Source organism: Zonotrichia leucophrys, chromosome 2 (genome assembly GCF_028769735.1).
Source record: "Zonotrichia leucophrys gambelii isolate GWCS_2022_RI chromosome 2, RI_Zleu_2.0, whole genome shotgun sequence".
Taxonomy (NCBI): Eukaryota; Metazoa; Chordata; class Aves; order Passeriformes; family Passerellidae; genus Zonotrichia; species Zonotrichia leucophrys.
In genome coordinates, this window is record NC_088171.1 from 36,057,137 (window position 1) to 36,081,473 (window position 24,337).

Here is a 24,337-nt window from a genome sequence, read left to right on the forward strand (position 1 = left end):
GCAAACCCCAGGGCACAGAGCACCACCTCTGGGTCTTTTCCATGTGCAGCTATAGAATCCTGACAAGAGCTTTCAAGTGGCCTAAGACAGGCATCAGTGCTGCTACATGGGATCTGGACAGAATAAACAATAGTGATGTTTAAGCTTTGGTTTAAGTTAAAGTGTTTTTACTCTCAAGGGAGTAAAACAAAGGGGGTGGTCAGGGAAACAGGTAATGCTGCTCTGGAAGTGCTTCATTTCCAGAGTTAAGCCTTGCCTTTTTGCCTTCTCACATTCCTGGCAACAAAATGGCACCTGGGGGCTCATAGTGATAGTGTATGGTATTTTGCATGTTTACACTCTCATTACTATCTTTTAAGATCTATTACTATCATCACTATCTTTTAAGATCCTATCTTTTAAGATAGGAAACTGTGCCTGATGGCGAAGGAGGGTAATGAGACCTCTACGTTATATTGAGAGCCTTAAAGCTTTTCCTATGAGTTCTCCAGGCTGCAAAGTACACAATGGGGTTTTTTTTGCACTGTATGGAGTGATATGCACCTTTATTTCAGCACATTCATCTCTTGCCATTATGTTTTCAAAACAACAGGAGGATTTTTTCTAATACAGCACAGCCAGGGATGAGCAAGCAGCTGGCACAGCTGCCGAGACCTGAAACCCACTTGTGCAAAAGTCTGAGCTCAATGACCCCGTTTAACGGTGCTGTGAGTGTGTCCCTTCCACCACCGTGACAGCTTTCTGACACTGTGACAGGTGGGGCTTTGACAAAGCCAGCTGCTGCTCATTGGCATGCAGGGACAAGCAGACACCACACCATTTCCACTTGCATGGGGGGAGTGCTGAGCTGTGCCGGCACACAGCCCCAAGGGAGCATCTTCATCACTGACTGAGTGCTGCACTGCACAGATTAATGAGGCAGGGCCCAGCAGAAGGAGAAGGACATAAACAGTAGCCACAAAGCCCAAAGAAATCAGTGATAAAAAATTACTAGGTCACATTTCATCAATGCCTCGTCCTTTAAAGTATTTTGTCCAGTTTGCTCGTAAAAATGCTTTCAAGGCTAGAGATGGAAATCAGCCATATAATGTGTATGTCTGCAGACTGGAGCCCAGACACCTGATTCTCACAGTTTGTGGAAACTCCTGTTATTGAGGATCTGTGCTCTGGGAGAAAGCTCTATTGCATATGTGAAATGCTTGATCCCAAAATTCAATTCAGAAATCACTGTCTTTAAAAAGCCCCAAACAAACCAGAAAGGTATGCTTACTTTACTGACCAATCTGAAATGCATTCTGATTTAATGAAATAAAAAGGACAGATTACATGTGTACAGTAGTAGATGAAAGAGAGCACTCCTAGGCTTGAAAAACATTTCCAAATATATGCTACCTTACTGATGTTTTGGAACAGCTGCATTTCAGCGCATCAATTACACAACAAGTTACAAGACTGAACTTTTTTGCACCTCTGGATTTCAGGGGTTTTGGGTACCAGAAATCACACATTACCTATATATCTTCCTATTAAACAAAAAGTATTAGTGAGTACAACACCTCTCATAACAAAAGCACTTCAGAGCTGCTCACATCCCCTCCCAGAAAAGCTGCTTACCGCGGGAACCTTGGGGTAACTGTGTCCAAACACAGATTGCTCATATGATGGGTTACTCATTTGCTGTGGGGTTCTGCAGAGGCATCTCCCTGGAGGCCCTGGCAGTCCTCTTTCTCCCTTTGGTCCTATTGCAAATTGCCCTAGGAAACAGAGGACCAGCTTGCCTTGTTATGAGGTTACTACACACCACACACACACAGCCTTAGGGGGAAAAGTACAGGTCAGGTGGATATATGCATTTACCCAAGTTTTCAGACAGGCACAGCTCCCACCACTTCCACTGGGAACTGAAGGGAGGCACTAATTCCAATAGTTTAGGAGAAAGATGCCAGTTTTTTACCACAGTCATATTATTTCAGATCACCTTCTGAATTTTTCTACCAGTTTTACAGAGGAAGAGAGAGACCATTTGTTTAGAATAAATGTCAGCCTGTTTGAAGCTACAGAAATTCAGGAGAGGATGAACACACAAATCACTCTACAGCGCCTACACACCAAATTTTGTAGAGTCAGTCTCTGTATAAGTCCACAACAGATTGGACTTGGGCCTTTGTATAACCACTTGAGCAATGCTGTTTCACAGGTTTCTATACAGCAAAAACCCAACTAAAAATACAGGAGCTTTTTAATGTTTCAATTAAACATTCATAAAAAAATACTGCTTTTTGACTTTCAAACTTTGGCAAGGATGCACTGCTCTGCAGATTTAGATTAAGAGCCAATGTGGTCATACTGCAAGCAGTTGCATCATTAGAGAAATGTCTTTTAGGATCAAAATTTATATTCTGGAGGAAAAAGATTAATAACCCTGACACATAAACTTTCTGTGGATGGAATAAAACCTTGAAAAAGTAATCTCAAGGTCCTGGCTGCCTTCCCATCAGCACGGTGAAAATTCTGCCTTCTGAAATCTTCCAACTAATTTACTCGGGCAAAGATGCTTCTTAATGGGAGCCATGAGATATGTGAAGATTCTGAAGCTGTGCTCAGCTTCACAGATGTCCCATTTCCACACCACCACAAGAAGAGACCTCCTGTCCACTAATGCAAGCAAGGGAAGGAAAAGGGAAAGCAAAATGGAAGGGGACATTGTGTGTTGTGGGTCATGTATTGTCCTTCCTGTCCATTTTGGATGCAGAAGCTGACCAGGGTTCATGTGCATGCACAGCTCTGGGGATGTACAATTATGTTATTACAAGGTTTTTCTGATAATTTCTACATTTGCACAATTGCAGTGAGCATAGATCTCAAGCATTTAATTATATAGAGATTTTCTCCACTGCTCTCTTTTTCCCCTGACTCCTATCTCTTTCCATTCTCTTCCCTTATTTCCTTAATGACACTTTAACTTGAATCTCATCTATTTTTCCCTTGCAGAGCTGCACAGGGTGAACCTGTCCTGTCTGATTAGAAATCACAGTTTTTCATTGCAAGCCAGGATATCTGGAGAGGCAGACCTTTGATGATGGAGATTACCTAGTCTCTCCAAGGTTGCCAGATGGCTTTTCAACGTCCCCATCTACAAAAATCCCTCAGGGACCACATAGGATTAGTTTTGGTTTTATCTGAAACATCAGAAGCCATAAAGTGAGTTTTAAAATAATGGACAAAGATGGCATGACCTGCCTCCAGGAGAAATCCTCTCCTTGCCATGGATGGAGAAGCAAACAAAGCCTTTGTGCAGAGGGATCTGTGTGTGCCTGATGAGTCAGGAGGGGCTGGGGAACAGGGACACTCCCGGGGAGTGTTTTTGGTTTACCTCATTTTTGGCTTACCTAGACCTGAGGGTCCAGGGGGGCCTGGCTGGCCAACAGGGCCAGGCCTGCCAGGTGGGCCCATGACACCCGCGGGTCCAATGTCCCCCTTGAGTCCCTGGAAGAGAAGTGACACCCATTTCTTGGCTAAGCTATTAGCAACAAACAAAACAAACAAACATTAGTAACAAGCCAGCACTGGCTTCCCATTTAAGAAAGCCAAAATATTTGCCAGAAGAAACATGAACTTCATGGACACCACCCTGGGGAACAAAGGTTCTCATCTCCTACGTGGAGACAAAAGGGCATGCCCAGGCAGGACTTCTGCTCCCAAATGGGAATGGTGACAGGGATCTGCCCTGGGAGGAGTCAGCAATCACCCTGCTCTGACTTCAATCATTTGATAGCCTTTCTTTAGGAATGCCTGTTTAACCCCTGTAACTCTCTAGAAGCGAGTGCCACTGAGAAAGAAAGGGGAAAATCACTGAGGAGTTGCCGAGGGCTTCCACAGTGACATTTCCCAGTCATAGGGTGCAGCCTTTCAGAAGATCACTGATGACTTTGACACTCACAGTATTTTCAGAATGTTTGAGGTGCCTGGATTCCTGTATCTCCTCGACTTTCACTGTGGGTATGGCTAGGATAACAAATCATCACAAGCCAAGCCAGGGCTTGGCCTTACAGTGTTTATCAACCTCATGCTGAGAAATGGTGTCCCTCTGGCAGCAGTAGGAAATGCTGCAAAATTACCTGTGGGAGAGGGGCTTGCACATACAATAGCTGATATTCTCAAAAATCAGCCCTAATTTGCCTCATGGGAGCTTGTTTGTGCAGCCATACCCTCAGGCATTTGGAAGTTTCAACCTAGAACTGTTTGGCACCTTCTCATTTTTTGCTCCTGAATTTAATACGGTGACACTTATTAAAAATAACTATATTTATCTTCCTGCTCATATACTCTCCAAGGCTTGGATTTCTCAGCTTTATATTTCAGAAGTATTACATAGCTTAAAGTTTAAATATCTGACTTGATTTTTATGCAGCAGCAAACATTATTTAGGATAATAAAAATGATGTGCGTTTTGTAAGATTTCTTTTAATGACAAAGGAGATTATTTCTTTGAAGATGGTGTAATTCCAGGTTAATGTGCATTCAGAATCATACAATGAATGATTGCATACCTAATTTAAGAGTAGCAAAGCATATATATTAATATATGCTGAAATAATTGTAGCTATAGGATATGTTACATCCTATGGATACATTTGAATGTCGCTTGCACCATTTCAGCAGAGGAAGGCTGATTTTGCCATGGCCTATAAAGAACTAATTGAATATTTGCTTTGTTTAATCCTATTAGGTAAGCTCTGAGCCATAAAAATATTTCAGGATTTATGTGAATGTCAGTGATGCTGATCTCTAATTACTTCTTACATTATGCAACACAGAACTAGCAGACCAGGATTTTGTAGCCCCAAAGAAGACTGTGGGAAATCTCCTTCCCCCACACAGCAGCAATTTGACAGAGGCAAGGCAGTGCCAGTCGGATGTGTACTGACTGAAAACAAGCTGTTTTCTGCATCCCCTGCTTGGAGGGAAGATTGCTTAATGCCTTCCTGCTTAGCTCTGATGGATTAAATAATAATGGCAAGGCTTGATGTTCAATGTTTTTGCCTTGTTTATCTTTCACACGTGCCCACGGCATTGGGAGAAGATTTTCCCATTGACAATATTTGTGCTCATGCCCTTTCTTCCAAACTAACATTACCCAAAGCCCTAAGTCATTCCTCCTTGTCAAGGCTGAAACCCTAAACTGGGGTGTGCCTGGGGTCAGTTCCCAAGTTATAAAGCTTTGGGTGCTGTGTCTCGGTCAGCTGTGTCAGGCTGTGACTTGTGACTCCCAGCTCCTGGCCACGATTCAGGAAGAGCCTGTCCCAGAGGCAGGGAGACTTGAAGAAGTCAGTGAGCTAATCAAGACATATCTGGAAATGCAAGTGGAAGTGACACCTGCTTAATTTAGCAGCTTTTATCTAGGCATGTCAGCTGGATCAAGAGACAGGAAATGGCCCCATGCTGGTGGAAACTATCCCCTCAGCTGGACAAACAGCCAGACCACTACAGCGCTTAAAGGTGGCAGCCAGACCTACAGAGCCTTAAAATGCCACTCCCTGGTTTTTTCACAGGATTAAAAAAGAAGAAAGGAAATAAGTTCACCAGTTACAGAGAGGGAAAGACTTTTTCATGCTGAATGCTAAGATTGCTCTCAGGGCACCAGAAAAGGGTTTGTGTACTGAGCCTTGGGACTGGAAACACCAATCTAGAGGCAGACTATAGGTCTTTTAGTCACACTGATTGTTGTCTTAAATTATGACATGCTTATGTCACCACTTTTTTATTAAGCCATTGTGTAAGGTGACAAAATGTCTAAGGTCAAATAAGGAGTGCCCGGTGTTCAAGCTGATCTGCAGGCACTGCATCTTCTCTTGTCTTATGCTGTGGAAAGACATTCCACAGCATACAGGCAGGAGAGATAAACAGGGTTTAAAAAAAAAAAGGCAAACCCCTCAAAACCAGCAAAGAGCACACAACAGCTTTTAAAACCTGACAAATCTAGGACAGAAAAACATTTCTTGTGGGTCATCTAGGAGACTTACATTGCTCATACCTCCCTTACTTGGGGATCTATTACTTCCTCCCTAACACCTAGCTCTTCTTTTTTCCCCACAGTGGCTACTTTGTCACTTCAGATATTACCTGGTCTCATCAGAGCAACAGTGAAGCAGGGATGTGCCTCTCCTTGCCATGCTGGGTATAACAAGACTGCGAATAAACCACTTCCAGCTAAGCCTCTACTACTGAAATGCTGCATTGGTGGAGTCAGTATCCAATTTACACACAATTCCGAGCCTTTACAATTCAGCTGGAACTCTGAAAATGTAACTCTGCTAGCATAATTTTGAGCTCTCTAGCTGTCAGGTGGGGCTGGGACCATAATCCTGTGTTGCTTAGGATTCAAAGGAAGCCTTCAAGATCTGCTCAAATTGTATTAAATGAGTTCATTACCAATCCAGGATAAAAACAACTTTTCCCATCCTGCCTGGGCAGGGAGCTGAGTGCTGCAGACAAGACTCCAGCCCAAAAGCTGAGGGCTTTTTGCCTGTGAGGTGTTCTAGGGCTTCTCTCCCCTCCCTGTGCAGCACAGTGCATGGTACATGAGCTTAGACCACACAGTCACACAGATGCCACGAGTTACAGGAAGAGGAAACACCGTAATCCTACTTGTTTGCCTCGTTTTCCAGGTCTTCCTATAGGTCCTCTGTGTCCTGGTACTCCAGACTGTCCCTTGGGGCCCATCTCTCCCTTGGTGGGTGCAGAGGGAAGGAAAAAGGAGTTAAGTACATGGTTATACCTGCCTCGAGCAAGACATCAGATGCACATGGTTGTCATTCACATATTTCCTCTAGATAATGCTGGCACCGTTTCTTTCTTAGAAATCCAAAATTATAATAAAATAGTTTAAAACAAACATAAAGTAAAAAGAAGCTCATACAATTTACCCACATATCCCTGAAAAATACCTTTCCTAAGGAAGATGCCACATGAGATCAGGAACGCACTTAGAGACTTGGAGAGGTCAAGGCTGGGAAAGCTCTCTGACCCCTTTGCAATGTCTTGCTTTGCTGTTAAGATGCACGGCTGGGAAAGCTCTCTGACCCCTTTGCAATGTCTTGCTTTGCTGTTAAGATGCACATGTCATGAAAATACTCAGGGAAAGGAAGGTAAATTCACTTATCTTCTCATCTCTCTAGAAGCAACTGTTAATTCCTTTTCTTATTTCAGAGGCATGGTTTGATTATGCACTAAAATTATCCATCTTTAAGTTTTCCATAAGCCAGCGCCTGAATTTTGATTGTTTTTCAAGTCCAGAATAATGATGAATTAAAAATTTGTCAGGGTTATCACTGCTATATACAGTAATGCCATTTTATTTCAGAGTATCAAGAAGGAAATATTTACTAGTTTCAAGTGAATAAAACTTTAGAAATTAGGGCATTTAAATAGGAGTGAGATTATAACTAAAGAAATAATTTGGGGGGGGGAGGAAGAGAAACAGCACCAAAGAGATAAATCTGAGTTTTCTCTTAAGCTAAAAAGAAATTGATGAGTCCAGGCAATGTTGGTCTCTGAATCAAGCAAGACCTTCAATGTCTTATGCCATCCCAGAAGTCCATGAATCCACTCATTGAGCTTTTCTCAGCATTTAACACAACTGCCAGCATATCACACCCACTTACTTACTTTTTGTCCCAGCATTCCAGGGAAGCCTATTTCTCCCTACAAAGTCAAAGGAGAAAAATAATCAGAATATATTTAGTGATCTTTGACAAAGCAGCACCTTCCTTGGAAGGAAAAATCCAATTGTCATGTGTGGGTATCAGTTAAAAACCCCTGCACTGACTCAGCACGGCAGGTAATGCAGTAGGTGCAGATTTATAAACAAAATTTTACTATAAAGCTCCTTGTATGGTGCCATTACTTGTCTGTCTGATCCTCTGCTGCCAGTTTCTGCTTCTCTAGCAAAATCACCCTGATTGTTCTCTTGTCTACTGGCAGCTCTGCTACCTGGACAGCTCCCAAAGCCTGCCTTTGGGGATGGCATTTCCTACTTTTCCTTTCTTAGTCGAAGGAACCCCCAGGCATGAATCTCTCCCCCTCTTCCCCTCCCGGTGTTACCGTATGACCAGCCGAAAGCATTCTGGGGACCTGCCGTGGTTCTGGGCTGCACAGCCCAGGAGGGGCTGGGTGACTCTAGGGAAACCCTCCTGTGACTCATTAACCCCCTGTGCCTCGGGCTGGGGGCTCAGGGACATGGAGCTGCCCCGCTGCCCCCCAGCTGATGGAACACTGCTCTCCCTCACCACTCCTGCCCTCCCTGGAATATGCTGTCAGGCTCCTTTCCTCCATGCCCCTCCTGGTTTTTCCCTGTCAGATCCTCAGATGCACATTCACAGCCATCTGGGAAAGAAAATTACCGGGTCTCCTTTGACTCCTTTGTCGCCTCTGTCACCTCTGGATCCCTGAAGAGAGATAACAGTAGAACAATAGACCAATTACTACCATTTCAAGAAGAAGCAAAAAATATTATTTCCCATACAATGCATTATTGAAGTCAACAGAATACAGTAATATCTTCAGAGTGAGAGATATGCTTCATTACTGATATCATAACACAATTAATGCTAAGGACTGTAGGAAAAGGGAGTCATTCTCCCCAGATAATTACTTTAAATTTATGCGTTCCTGGACATAATACTTTCAATTTTTTTTCCCCTAGTTGGCTTCTGTCTCCAGTTCAGGTCCCACTGTAAGATCCTAGAGTACAAAGTGTCTCAGTGCCAAAACATGTGTCACCTAACTAAACCAGACCAACAATTAAGGATTATTTTACCCATGCTGCAGATGGGGAACCTGCAGTGAGTTTCACTGCAGCAACTTGTTCATGAGGATACAGGGTGTAAAATTCACTTCTTCAGCACCCCAGCCCAAGCCACAACACTGTGCTCCTTCTCAATACTCGTTTTCATTTCTCAGTGGGACTTTTAGACTTCATCAAAATTCAACCTCCTTTCTACAGTTGCATTTTTTTAAAAAATGTGTTTCCAAATGTTAAATTATACATTATGCTGTTGTCACACTGACCTTTTCTCCTCTAGTTCCAGGAAAACCCTAAAGGGAATGATAGATATTTTAATGCTTCTCGCTTTCAAGATCACCCAAGAAGCCGGACTTTCAAACTTTGAAGTGAAGAAAAAGAACGAAGCACAAAGAATTAATTGCATCAACACATAAAGGCAAATGAATATTTACAGCTCCTAAAATTGCACTGAAACAGAACTGTGAAATATGAATTAAAGGCAAGACAGCTCAGCCCAAAAGCCATTATGAAAAAGCCAGGTAAAGCCAGCAGCTTTGATTGTGCTTTGAAATTGAAACAAGTGAAATAAATTGTAACTGAGAGTAAATAAAGCATTAGAAGATACAATTAATAATCTGAAATAATTTTAACAATAATCTTCCTCTTCTGTTTTACTTGTTTGTTAATTTTTTGCCCTGGAACATACTTAAGTTATACTTAAGTAATCTAGTGTGATCATTAACATAAAACTGAGTTTCTGTTGAAGAAACGTGGAATAAACAAAGGTGTTCAGTTCTTCTTTCCAATCCTTTATTTGAATAAACTAATTGCATAATTTATTCCAACTGCCAGTAATATGCCTAGTTCTAGTAGGGGACCAAAATGAATTTTCACAGTCTTATGAGGTGGGTGGAAAGCATTGCAGACATGATTTAATGCTGCAGATATGCTTAAGAACTCTATTTTTTCCAGTGGGATACAATTATATCTGAGCTTGCTTTTAAAATAAACTACAAAAATTTATAACAAAGCGTTTTTATGAAAAGCCAAAAACACAGCCAAGCCCAAACAGACAACATAACCTTGCTTGATGTAGAACATATTTTTTATCTGTATTAGACACATACATCTTGATAAATGCTTTCCAGAAAATTGATGAAGGAAGCAGCTGTCAGCAGAGCGTTAGAAACCAATGTCTGAAAATGCAGTTTGGTTAACAAACCTTGGAGCCCATTGGTCCTCTTGTACCTGGCAATCCCATCACACCCAACTCTCCCTTTTCACCCTAAAGGGTTCAATAAAGAGAGTTATTGAATGAGGCTCTCCCATGAGGTCATGATTGAATGTCTGACAGTTCAGTGTTCAGGTAGGTTTTATGTCAAATAGTTAAGCCTGACTTTGGTGCAGCATTGTGGACAGGGGTTTATATTGCAATTGTATTCTGCCTGAGCACTCACATGTTATCTTACTCTTCTATTTGAATTTTCTTGTGTGGATAACTTTTGCTTCAGTTTTCCCAGCTGTTATTAAAGGACATGCAAGCAAAGCACCTTCAGCAGTGCATCCTTTTCTGCATGAAGATGCATTGTCTGTACCCAGCATCACCTCCACTGAGCTGCAGAAAAGAAAGGCATTTTTCTGCATGCCTCACAGCTTGTGGGGGCAGAGTGACTGCTTTTACAGTAGTTCTTAGGCACCATGTGCTGAACAGTCTTTTAGAGCCAGTAAATCATGAAAATGTTTTACAACCACTTTTCTGGCTGCCATCAACTAATTATATCTAGCATGAAATAGAGAGTGGACCCCCGGACATGCAGCAGTGGTACCAGCAGAACATTTGGCTCTTACTCTTCTTCGGCCTTCACTATCCCAGAAATTGAAAAGATTTTCCCATTGGCTGATGCCTCTGCAGAAGTTCACACAAGACTTGAAGGAACAAAGTAGGAGAAATAGGGACTGAAGTTAGACTGTGTCAAAGTAAGAGAAAACAAGAAGAACCATCTGAAGAAACGGCAAATATCCACATATGGATATGAGCTTAAAAACCTAGAACAGCAACTTACTGGAGATTAACAGCAAGATGGAGATGCAGTAAATATCTGTGGTGAGGAAGAATATTGTAAGTTGGTGAAGATCAGAGATGGGGAGAAAGGAAAGAGAGACATGACCAATTGAAATGATCACAGAGATCTTCTGTACTGTATTCAGCTGGAGCCTTCACTGACAGGCAGGAAAATGAAATTTATAAAGACCAGAAAAAATGAAACTATGAACCTACATAAAGAACAGAGGAGACCAGTATCAGAAGAGACAATAAAAGCAGAAGAATTACCATCAAACAGCAAGAAGGACTTGCAGTTAAAGTGTAGGAAAAAATATTACTTCTGAATATGAGGGATGCTTCTAGGAATGCGATGAAAAAGCACAGAATTGACTAATCAAGAGTAATGAGACAAAGCATATTAATCAAAATTAGGAAGACCACATAAATAAAACTAACACCTATACAAGAAGAAGATTGAGTGTATGAATTTTCTCTCTGCCTTCCTCTCTTCCTTCACTAAGACTATGAAGGAAGGAGTTGATTGAACCTTTTCTCTGCCCTCTCTGCTCCTGCTGTGGGAAATCATAGCACACAATGTGTTTGTGGGGGGAACCATTTCCCATCTCACAGTTCAAAGTGAACATGGATTTCTTTTATGTACATACTCTCTTGCTGCTTGCCTACATTCCCACATACTATAATATGATGTTCTTCATCTAACATGGCTGGGAAGATCTTGAAAATCTGCTTCACAGATGTGGCTTAAATTCACAAGTCAGCTCTTACTATTTTTGCAGTATCAAGAGCTAATGCATCACATCCTCTGAGGGGGGGGAGCAACCTTCATAGAGCAAAGGAAGAGTCAAAGATTTACCAGAAAAAGCAGTTTCAAACTAGGCATTGTGTGCAGTCCTTTAGCCTAATGCATCCCGGATTGAAGAGAAGCAAGTTGTCTCAAAAGTCCCTGTAGAAGCTCCACAAACCACAGCTCCTATGAAGAGCTATTATACCTTTTGCATAAGCCAGTGCTTGCTATCCTGAAGTTTTTTTATAACCAATACAGGTGAAACAGCCACTTTGCAGTAGCAAAGCACGCCCTGTCATTTCTTCTGCTGTTGATTAATAAAAATAACAGGAATTAATATTTGTTTGTGTGAGAATGGACTTCAAAGATGTGATTAATCGTTGCCATGGTTTGTCATCTCTTTCCCTTGATATCAGCCTGGTATTTTCCCTCTGATCATGAGCTCACAGTACATCTTCAGGCAAAGGGATCCTCATAAAGAACAGTCATAATGATGGCAAGCAGTTTACTGATTTGTGTGACTGTGAGACATCAATGAGTCTTCATTGTAATAATCTTCAATTTCCCTTTAATCCTTGTAAGAAGTGCTACAGGGAGCCTGGACTGAAGGTGGAGCTACCTAACCCTAGACTTTGCAGAACAGGGTAAGAAAGGGGACAAGCACAGGGTGTACTTGCACTGCTACAGCTTCCCAGCTTCCTGCAAGTAGCTGTTTAGAGATTTCCCAAGACAACCCTTCTGTTCAGATGGTGATGCTGAGCAGTTTGTTCCACGTGGATTTCAGTCTTACCTTCTGTCCCACAGGTCCAGGCCATCCTACTGGTCCTGGCATCCCAGGGACGCCCGGGGGACCTGGTCTGCCCTTGAACGGAAAACACTGATTACAATGGTTCATAAAAACACCAACTACAATGATTCATAAAAACACCACTCCTGCACAGCTCCCTGCTGCAGACAGAGCATAAAATACCTGTGTGTACTCATATCCATACAAATCCAATTTATGTTGAGAGGAGAACCAACTCTCTAACTAACTATTCCTGTCACTATGGTCCTTATTCTGAACATTCCTACACTGCTAGCTGTAATTGCTCTTTATTAACTACTATATGACTACCAATAACTACAGCTGTACATACAGTTATTTATCTAATTGCTGCTTGTAAGTCACTCTTTGAATATCTCCTAAAACGCTGCAAATTAAGGCTCTTCCACTGCATTACACTGCTTGACAATATGATCTCAGAAATGTCATCATGACTTTAAGGGCCAAAAGTGAACTCTCATGGGCCAGACAGCTTTTAACAAGAGTTGCACAGTTTTATTTCCAACCTGAGTGACTTCTCTTTTAGAACCTAGTTGTATTTGTGAGAACAGTAAGTGTTGATGTACTGTGTTTAAAGTTTAGCACTTTTTTTGTAGGTTGGTGTGTCATCCTCTCAAAGACATTGCTGTTTTGAATCTTTGAATTTATATTAATAATATTTTTGTTTACTGTAGGGCATTTGAAAATAGATTAAGAAAATTGCCTCTTCTGTTTATATGTTTTATATTTATTTGAATTACTGATTGGTAGCTGGTGTCAAAATCCTTGGTATATTATTAGAAAGGTGTCAAAATCCATGGTATATTATTAGAAGGGTACTTCTTTTCCTAGTTAGTGACCACCCCCTGCATATCTCTGATTTCATCCTGGATTTCTTTCTTCTTTAAAGTTAATTACATTAAATGGATGTACTAAGTGACTGAGATAACATATTCTGTTTCATCACATGTAGGGACACATATTTTTGACAATATATCACAGCTCATATGTCCCCAAGCACAGGATTGTAGTCAGCATATTGCATTGCTGCCAGAGCTCTGGAAGGGTAATCATTGATGGTTGTTCCTCCTTCAGGGGTATTTGGCTGAGCCTTTGGATGAGTAAAAGTTTGATTTTGCTTTGGGGTTTTTTGGTACATCCTTTATAATAACTCCCATAATCTGCTTCCCATTGTCCATACAAACACTCCAGGTAATGTCCCACTCTTTGGCTTCTCTCCATGCTTTTACTCAGGGAATTTGTCAAATTCAAGCCAGCTGGGGCAGCTCTCCAGCCCTGCAGCCAGAGATGTCCTTGCACTGCTACAGCTCCCCAGCCTCCTGCAAGTAGCAGTTTAGAGATTTCCCAAGACAACTCTTCTGTTCAAATGGTGAAGTTGAGCCCATCCCACCTGGGTACCAGTAAGAGAAGCACTAACAGGCTAAACTTCAACATTAGCTAAATTTTATTGAACTGTTGTCTGCACCCCTCTCTGGCAGCTGCTATTAAATATTGGATGGGTTTCTGAGACAGCACCTTTATTCATACCTTTCTTCCAGGCCTGCCAATCTCCCCCTGCCAGAGAAAGGAATTTGTCAGTCTTGCAGTTACCACATGAGGCACAGTGGCACTCAAGTCAATGCATCAATGCATTTATATTAAAACAAACAAACAAACAAACAAACATGCAAACCCACAATCCCCTCCCCTAAAAAACCAAATACCACCAAACAAAACACTGTGAATATCTTTGTGTTCAAAACTGTGCTTACAGAGGTAAAATGAGAAGAATTACTGTATCAGTGTTCCTTGGTCTTTCCTGTGTTCTCAGCCCTAAATCTACAATCAAATCCTTGTACAACCAATCACACAATTAGCTGTTCAGCTTCAGCTGTAAGGCTCTTTGGCATCATTATGGAACAAATCTTTGCACATCTGAAAACATAACACATAGGCCAACTTTAATGCCTAAGCTCTCCCATACAACTCACACTGTATGGGAGAGCTCTGCTCCTGATGTTCTCCAGGAGGGACAGGGAGCTCAAAGGCCTTTGGGTCAGTAAAATTGCTGAGTTTTGCACCTGAGATGCTTTCTCAAAGCATACCTTAAACATAGGTCACAAAGGAAGACTATTATACTTCAAGACTGAAAATTAACGCAGAAAGACTAAGTTTGAAATTATAGCTCCAAGTCAATTCATAGCTTTACATTCAAATTAAAGCCAAACCTTCCATTCATAAGGCCCACCATTCACTAAACAGACAAAGAAAAAAGTGAACATCCTCCCCTGATTCTTTGCTCCTCAAAACCACATCAAACTCCATGACAACAGACACTTACTTTCTCCCCTTTTGGTCCCATTATACCAGGAATTCCTTGTGGACCCTAGGGAGGAACATGAATACTATTAACACTATTAATTAACACTATTATTAAACTGCATTAGTGAGGTGTTTGTGTTCCATCAGCCCTAGACCCCGTATGTGTCTCCTGGGACCTGAGGTGTTGGGTGTTGTGCTTGAATGTGGCTCCAAACCCCAGGTCTGTGCCACTGCTGAACAGCAGGGTGGAGAGTTGGACTGATGTGGGAATGGGAAGGGCAGGAGAAACTCATAAATGAGGAGAACCTGCAAGAAAAATAAGCCTGGGGCAAATGAAAGATGAGAAGTTATCAGAGTCCTGAACAATTAGCAACCAGGCCATGGAGACACCACATCAGCTGGAAAAAGAGTCAGCCCGAGGGGTGGTAGGGGAAGTAGCAAAAAACATATGGGATGGGCTCTGCAGGATGGCATGGGCATGGAAGATTGACACCATTTCTGAATTCTGAAAATATTTCTTTCTGTCAAACAAGGCTGATTCTATTTTCAGGACACTTCTTAATCCAGGGAGACCTTGAACACTTTTCTCAGAAAAAAAACACCAGAAAACAGATTTGTTTCTAGAAGGCTTTGGTTTGCAGATCACCTTTTACTTTCAGATGACTAAGGAAAATAATTCCATGAGCCTGCATCAGAGAAGCATCAGATTCACTGTGAAAATCACTTACTCCAGGTTTGGATCCTGCCCGTCTTATACTGTCCAAAATGTGATCAAATTGTACATGAATAGGAGCAAAATTTATCCTCAGACACAAATTACTCCAACTACTTTAGTCAGTAGAGTTATGTTAGGTTTTCAGTAATGAAAATCAATGCACCCTCTTAGAGTTAGAACCAAATTTAATCTTATTTATTTCTTTTTACCTTAGGATACACATGGGAGGAATTACACTCGAAGTTATACCATTACAAATCTAATTCTCCTTCTTATGAAAATTTATTAAAATTCAGCTATGAGTCAACAGTATGAACTTTTACAACTCATCTGAAAGCCCTGCAAGCTACAGAAGAATTCCAAAGTAATTACTAGATGTCTTTGTAAAGGTAGTATTTCTTTGCAGGTGGCCATTGTCACAAAGTACTTCCCAAAAGACTGCTGGTTCTAATATTGTCCCTGTACAAGGCACAGTACTGTAGTTTGTAATTAAAAATTCCAAAGCCATGTTATACCCATCCTACTGTCTGCTGTTATGATAAAACCTGCCAGCCTGCTCTATTTAAAAATGTTCTTGGAGGCATCATAGGTCATTTGGTAGCAAGATTAATATTATTTATAGCAATGGACTTTGTAGAACAATAGAATTAAAATTACTTTCTTGCAATTTAAGTCAGAGAGACTATCAAGAGGATTTTTTTTTTTAAAAGACAGTCTAGCAAAGACTGAAATAACAAGTGTATTTTTCATATGAACAGCAGCTCTGGATCATGGCCAATCACACTGCAGGGCTGATTCATAAGGCAGAGGAGACTTTCCTCAAGACCGGCTAGGCAAACACGAGGCATCACTTCTGGCCACACTTTTCCATTCTCATGAACTAAATTAATCTTCTTCACCCTGTCTCTCAGCAAAGACAAAATGGCAAAACAATAAATACAAAGTTCATGGGGAGTTGGAACTAGATGGTCTCTTCCAACCCAAACCATTCTATGATTCTGTAAAAAGACTTTGTGGCTTTCACCTTGAAACTTCTATACTCTTCAATTATCTTCTGACTTAAAAATAATTAAAGCTAAGCTTTTTGCCACATAACGGAACCTTTACTTTGATATATTTTCCATACTTTTTAAGTAGTGTTTGGCTGCTTGTTACCTTCTCAGGCTGCCAAAGCTTTAGCCACAGCTTTGCTGGGCACAGGCCCTGAGCTGTGTCGGGGCTGTATGGCAATAAACTGGCACCCAGGGGGCTTGAGGAAGCTCATTTCCTCAGAAGAAAAAGGCCAGGTTGGATGGGGTTCTGAGCAACGTGGTATGGTTGTATTGTCTCTGTTCATTGTAGGGAGGTTCTACTTGCTGACCTTTAAAGGTCACTTCCAACTCAAACTAGTATGTGACTCTAAGATTTCTGACCTTCCTCTGAAGGTTTCTGAAAGAATAAATTGCAGAAAATGAGGTGTGAGGTCAAAAAGACTGGTCTGAGGTTATCCAGCAAGTCAGAGGCAGAAATGTTGCAGGTCAAGCTAGGAGACCCTGCACCTCCTGACTCCCACCCCAGTGCCCTGCTAAGCCCCTCCTTGTCCCTGATTTTGCTGTAGATGTTTGCCTTCTCAGGGATGTACTCTGCTAACATTCCAGCGCATTTTATGCCTTGTGCATCCACTCCACAGGCTCTTATCCTCACAAAAAAAAAAAAAAAAAAAAAAAAAAAAGAGAACAGTCTAAAGCAAAGACTGACAAGAAGCATGTGAAGGAAGTGATGACACATCTGTGATTTTTGATGGGTGCAACACACTATAAAACTCCACAAAAATGAATGGTGAACTTGAAACAGAATGAAGTGTGTAAGGCAGGGATGAGAACATAGAGTAAAAAGCCTACATGATTTATGCATAGTCATATCAAAATGAATTTTAGCCAGAGCTTGGCATGCTTATTGGGTGGTAAAAAGCATTTTCATGTGTTTCACAGCTTTGTAAGGACTTTGGAGCAAGTGGGAGAATGATGTGGTTTCATCACACATGCCTCACTCACCTGGGGGCCAGGAGGCCCTGCAGAGCAATGCAATTCAGGCAGAGTGGAAGCCTGTATTATCTGGAGCTCATGGCACAGCTCTTCCATATCCAGCTTCTATGAAACATCAAACATATGTGTGAACATGCAGCCACATGTAGCCTGTTGGAGAAATGCATAAAATTCCAGCCACCATACAGTTCAGCCTCAAAAGGGTTTATTTGCTCCCTTTGGGAGAAGTCTGGGGCTTGTCACAAGGTTATTTTCATAGATGTCTGAACATTAGCACTTCAGCACAGCCTCCTGCCCTATGCTTCCTTCTCTTCCTCCTCTTCCTCTCCCTCTCCCTGAGGCACATTGCAGCCGGGCTGCCCCTCTGAGCCAGCGTGGGACCCTGGCCTATTCTTAGACCTGACCCTGCCCTCTCTGTCCCATTTTGCCAGCAGCACTCCTCTCCAGGAATAGCATCTTGCTCTAAAAATAGAGACTTCAGCTAGGGAGGGCACAGGCAGCATGAACTTCGCTCCAGAAGACACTGACCCACAGGCATCCATTCACTGCAGACCAGAGCCAGGACCTTACATGATCAATGAATGCCTGATCTTCTGGCTGTAACATTAAGCTTTCATGAATGAAATGCTTTATTTATGTCCTGTGGCAAAAGTGATCTCCCCTGGAAATACAGATGAACACTGAGCCAGAAACACTGGACCGAAACAACTGATCTTCAGCTTCCTAGAGAAAAGGCCATTTTCCAGTAAAGCTCTGACTACAGGCTCCAAAGAACAAACTGCTCTTGGTTTAATTCACATGGCTCCCACCCTGCTTCTAACTGCTTATTTTCATATCATGTTTTTATGGGGAGATGGTGTGAAGGGGGATTTTAGCTCAGATTACTCTCTAAGCTGCCTGAAGGAATCTCAGAGACCCTGGGCCCAGTCCCATCCTTACTGAAGGAGTACACAACATTCCCAAAGAGATCCTGTCTTTGGATCTCCTTTCTGTGGGAATCAAGGCACAGGCAGGGGAGGTAATGAGGAAGGCCTGGAGAGAACATCAGCCTGAGTTCAATCCTGATCAATCAAAAGGCAATGGAGGATTTTACACCATACTTTTTCTTGGGTTACCTCTTGCCTGACATCTTACTAATCAATATTTACTATTGTTATGATTTACATTATTTACTATTTTTATAATTTACATTATTATTGATTTACATTATTATTTACATTGTTGATATTATTTAAATTATTTACATTATTTACTATTTAATCATCATTTATTTAGAACACTAGCAATAATTGCAGTGTTTGCATATGGTAAATGAACATTAAAATCAAGGAACAGGAATTACTGAGTAGGTAGAAGAAATCTTTATGCTGGGATGGAGGCTATGTTGTAGTCAGCAGAACCTGCAGTAAGAGTACTTGGGCAAATTGCTGTCTTATTCCCATTGTATCCTGAACATGCTTATGTCAGCATATGTGTATGGATATTTATCACAGGTTTGTGCATAGGTGGTTGAGTGAAAACTGATACCAGCCTCTCAAACACATATGCGTTTCTTCAAATGAAATGGTGGGGGGTAGATTCCACAGAAGGATTTCAGGACCTTCATTTCACCTACTAGGTAACGCAAATGTGATGCAGAGCAGGACATAACACCCAGAAATCACTTTGCAGGATGGAAAATTGCCTTTCTGTCCTTACTGGTTTACTGCTTTGCCATTTCCTCTGGTTCAGGATTGCCTCACTCTAAGAAGGTTTCAATGCAGAGTAAGGGAAATATTTAAAGTTAATTGAATTAACTGCAGGAACAAATCCAGCCTCATTTCATTCCTTGATCCATTTGACATTTATTTCAAGCCCCAGTCTGGGATGCTGTGTGGTTGTCCTCACAGCGCCACATCAGCACTGCCAGGCAGGTTTGCTGAGTGACACCATGAAGCAGCGCTCGAGAGGATGCTGCATTCTTTGTCATTAAAGCTCACGTAAAAGAAGTGAAAGCCTCACTTACAGTGCTCCAGGTGTACTCAGAGGATGCTGCATTCTTTGTCATTAAAGCTCACGTAAAAGAAGTGAAAGCCACACTTACAGTGCTCCAGCTGTGCCTGAAGGACGGTGGTGGGAGCAGGGGTGGTGGAGGAGGGCCAAGGAGGCAGCGTGCTCTGCAGTGCTGCTTCTTGTGTTCCAAACAAGGCAGATCTGTTCAATACAAACACTCATCTGTGGTCTTGAACAGCACAATCATTTCTTACAGAACAAGAGAAGTTGCCATTTCACAGAACACTGTCCTACATCCTGTAGGCATTGATTACAAGGCTGTAATCCAAGCAGGGATTTAAGAAACCTGGTGAACCGTAAAGTCTCTAAGTTTCTTTTTGTGCCAAAGGCTTTGGAGAATTCTAAGCTCTAAACGTGGCTCTGACACAGGCAGAATCTCGAAAATTCCAGATTGGTCACATCAGAAAATGAATCAAGCATTTATTGTTTTCTCTATCCTCTGTTCCAAAAGCCAAAGATGTTACAAATAGCATCTTCTGGTCCCTGCTACAGCCCACCTGCCACCAGGAAAGCACTCAGTGCTGTTGGCCATCACCTTCCCTGTGAACTGAATCACTTTAGGCATTTTTGTGCTAAGTGGGAAGTGAGAAGCTGTCCCACAACACATTGACTTGTATTTCCTCTGGAGCTGCAAGCAGGTTTCTGCATTTCTGATTTGTGCATCATCCCTAAGAATAAATACCCCACAAGCCAAACTTAGCTGACAGCTTTGTCACCAACTGACTGGTAAGACAGGACCTCAGCTGTGTTTGGCAGTGTATTTAATGTTGTCTGAGAGGTAAGCTTCCATCAAAATATGCTCTGACCAAAATTCACAAAGAAGGATATTAAGATGGTGCATTTATACACTGTATTTTTTTCCTCTGAATCTTATTTACTTCTTGGGAAACACATCTCTGATCAGAGTGAGGACCTTCCCAAAGGTTTTTCCAAGGATAGCAAATATTTATTTATGCCTGTTGGTTTCTTCCTCTGGCTAGTGGCAGCTGGAATGGGTGTCTGTGAGTTGAAGGGTGGCAGGGAGCCAAGAAGAAAAGCCTATGGTGAAGTATCTGGTATTAATAGAAAATCTCTAAATTAAGTTTCTGGGAAGACAAACCTGATGAAATTGCTAGATTTGAGTGCAAATCAATTGCAGGCTGGATATTAGTCGCATCTCAAGGTAAGGGAAGAACAGAGTTCTAGTTTTTCAAATGCCTCAGAAAATGTATTACCTCAGTTCCACCACCCCTTGTTAATGGGGATGGCATTTTCTCAGTCCTGAAGCACAGAAAAGAGCTGCCCAGAGGAGTGGGATTCAGGTGCATTCAGGGGTAGTTCACGCCATCCAGATGTTTTTTTCTCTATTGAAATACTATTTGTGATATCTTTGAGTCAGCTGAATTCTGGAAGGGTCCATAATGAAGACTCTTTCTCAACTTTTCCTCACAAGTTTGAAACTCAGTCAAAAACTTCAATTTAAGAGAAAGGCAGAAGATCTATTTTTTAAAATGGGTATATTTTTCAATTCAAACTTTAAATATGTATTGAAAATGCCAATGTCCTTTAAAAAGTAACAGAGGTATGACTCACCTATCTCCAGCAATTATTTGTAATAAAATACAAAGATAGAGTTGAGTTTTATATTGGCTTAACCTGAATTCAGTCACTGTTATGCAGCTGTAAACAAGTTTTTCAATTTTTAACACACAACTTCTGTTGTTGTCTGTGTTTCAGGACTGAATTTGAACATACTTCATTGGGACAAAATAGTGCAGTATTAAGGTAATGGACAGCTTGTAATTTAACAGGGCATAAACTGTGATTATTACTTTACTTTAGGCCACATTCCAATATAATCTTTCTTAGTATCACCTCATTTCATGGTTTAGTTAAAATTTCAGTAGGATTATTGTCATTCAATAAGAATAAGAATATCAAAACTAGCCTGATATGGCTTAGTTGCTAAGAGATCTCTACTGCCAATTCTTTTTCTGCAGAAAAAAGGTTTACATTACTGCAGTTGTACTGCCACTTTTAAAAAATGCCGTTCTTGAAATATTTTGCAAATATAATATTAAATATAGATGTACACCTATGGTTCTAATATGATACTTATCACATCCTCAAGAGAAAATTCCAGTTCTGGGTTATAAAAAATTTTGATTCTCCTTTTTAGAAGAAAAGCCTGAAAATCTGTGGAACAGCTTTATTGTGAAAAACACTATACCTAAGTGAGATGGTAAAAAGAAGCCCCTCATTTCAGTCTTTATGCTACTGTAACACAAGTTAGGCTGAAGCCCACTCTGGGTTTGCTGGTATGAACAGCGGTAGCATGCACTGATCTCAGTGAGGAGACAAGCAAAATCTAACTACCAGTAATAGCAATAGATACTATTACTGTAGATATTATTAGACACTATTACTAATAGATGCTATTCCTATAGATAGATACTAAATCCTAATAGACTCTATTATTATATACCAAGTAATTACATACCATTAATAGTAAAGATATTGCTATATAGGACAGGTATCAATTATGTAATGACTTGGGTAGTTAATATTTCAGGGGCTCCATCAGTAACCCTGGCCCTGCTCTGGAAGGTGCATTTTTCAAGAAAATATTTAAGAAAAGACCGATTTTAGACCCAAAAACTTTCCCCACTCAGGTATGACAAGTGATAGGGCAGCAGAAGGAGCAAAAACCCCAATGACTCACAAAGAGACTACAGGTAGGACTGCTGTGATCTGATCTTCCAGTAAGCACCACATTTCTTTGGTATGGGTTCTGTCAGTAACTGCAATGGGTCCAATATGTACAACTATTACAGTATTGCCTTGATTTATATCACAGAAGGGTTACCTTGGCAAGCTCACAGGCTCTTAGCAAATGCAATGTGTATTTTTAGGCTCCAGGTTAGCTTTGTTTGCTAAACACAGCTTCAGAATACTCCAGTCCCCATCAGTGGAAAAAATCTCAGCCCAAGAATAGGACTGCCATAGTTTTCTGTGAAATATGAAGAGCCTGCCCACACGGAGCATGCGTGTAGGAAGCTGCTCTTTCAGCAGCTCCAATGCCAAAGAACATGTTCAATAAGAAAAAAAGACAAAGTGAAAATATAGTTTTAGGACTTGTCCAAGAGGCAGTTGTTTTCAAAGAACATAAAAATTAAAATAATCACCTTTGAAATTGAACATGTTTACATTCTCAGCTTATTTTTATGGTCAAGGCTATGAGTTAATCCAGTTCCAGAAAGTGACTATAAATCTATGGATATACTGCCAACGGTAGCTTCAGGAAAGAACACACTTTAGATAAGGTGTGATGTTTCATTTTGCTGCTGCAGATTTCTTGTGACCATAGCTGGGATTTGGGAACTCTTACTCAAGTTGGTACAACACAGAGGCAGAGAAACCTTCACCCAGGCTGAGTCCCCTGGAGCCGGGCTCATATGAGGTCTGTGAGCCCTCCTAGGGCAGATCCTAGAGAAATCTCCAACCCCACAGCTGCAACAGAAATAGCAAAGATATTCTGCTGGATTCAGGTCAGATTTACAAGATTTCACTGAAAAAAAAATCATAAATAAACCATGAAAGTGACTTTCCTCCTAAAATCACAAAGCTGTAGGCTGAACGCCAGGAGGAAAGGACAAGAAAGGAAAAGGATACTTAACATGTGTTTCCCTTCCTATTTATGACCACATTGATCCAGCAAGCCCCGGTGGGAAGCTGAGCTATTAGCCAAAGTCTCACCCTGAGAGCAGGGCTGGTGGCTTGCCCAGCCTGTGACAGGCAGAGCTGTGCTGACACCCACCACAGATGCTTCTCCCCCACGGATGGCACTCAGTATTAATCATAAACCAGCTGGGCAGAGCAGCCAGTTAATGACTGTGGGCTTGTCCAGCTGAAACTGAGCCTTTCATCTGCTTTGTTGTCATTCATTCAGGCTCCTCTCAGCCTCCTTGCAGGGACAGCAGAGCCCCACAGGCTGCAGCCACCCAGCTCCAGTCTGGACAGCCCTGCAAGCAACCGGGACACATTTTCCTCTTCAGTTAGGAAAGCTTAGGAGCTTGTTAAGGGTGCCTTTATCTACAGAGCAGATGCAGGTATTAAGCTCTCCTTCAAAATGCCAAAGATAAGTGCCAGCATTACCAATGCTTCTTTAAAAGTGTGTTTTATGAAACTTTTTGACTCAAAGTGTGCTTTAAGGCCATATGAGCAGAGATGAGAACACAGCTTGTGTTTGGAGCTGGGTTGAACTGTCAGGTTAGTGAATTTTCTGCATCTCTTAAAACATTTTTGAACTTGAACCTTATAGTCGATGGCTGCAATATATCCTTTCATATAAATCACATTAAATATGCTAAAGAAATACATCAAGCTTAGGTAATGGTGTCTGTGTGGAGGAGGTGGTGACCCATGAAATTCCCATGGGAGTTACAAAATGAGACATAGAGATTAAGCTCTGCCCTGCTAATAATTTTCCTTTGCTTGAGAGGGGCTTCAGACTCTTTAAGAAACAGAACAAAGCAGATCAGAAATCATTTCAATTAATTTGAGAACATGAAGAAATCCAGATGAAACCTTGCAAGTTTTTTTTAATAGAACCATAACATTCTTTAGGCTGAAAAAGACCCCTAAGTTCTAAATGTTAATCTAGCACAGTCAAGAAAATCTCATAGAAATTTGAAAGCGCTCCATTTTTAATCTCTTAAGAACCACAGGCTGCAGCAGCAGTACTTTACTAGCGGATGCACACTTAGAAACTGTCAGAAATAAAAAAAAAAAAAAAAAAAAAGTATT

General features: G+C 41.3%; 1 protein-coding gene across 1 annotated transcript in view; it reads right to left on the reverse strand.

Annotated features, from left to right (window-relative positions):
* Positions 1–24,337, reverse strand: part of COLQ (collagen like tail subunit of asymmetric acetylcholinesterase) — a 39,301-nt gene that overhangs the window by 6,946 nt on the left and 8,018 nt on the right. The window contains exons 2-13 of the mRNA XM_064704576.1: positions 19,584–19,693; positions 17,510–17,605; positions 14,781–14,825; positions 13,988–14,014; positions 12,425–12,496; positions 10,008–10,070; positions 9,070–9,096; positions 8,403–8,447; positions 7,669–7,704; positions 6,649–6,729; positions 3,390–3,486; positions 1,615–1,754 (exon numbers count right to left, since the gene is read on the reverse strand). Of these exons, the coding sequence (XP_064560646.1) occupies positions 1,615–1,754; positions 3,390–3,486; positions 6,649–6,729; positions 7,669–7,704; positions 8,403–8,447; positions 9,070–9,096; positions 10,008–10,070; positions 12,425–12,496; positions 13,988–14,014; positions 14,781–14,825; positions 17,510–17,605; positions 19,584–19,693 (839 nt within the window). The remainder of the gene's footprint in view (positions 1–1,614; positions 1,755–3,389; positions 3,487–6,648; positions 6,730–7,668; positions 7,705–8,402; positions 8,448–9,069; positions 9,097–10,007; positions 10,071–12,424; positions 12,497–13,987; positions 14,015–14,780; positions 14,826–17,509; positions 17,606–19,583; positions 19,694–24,337) is intronic.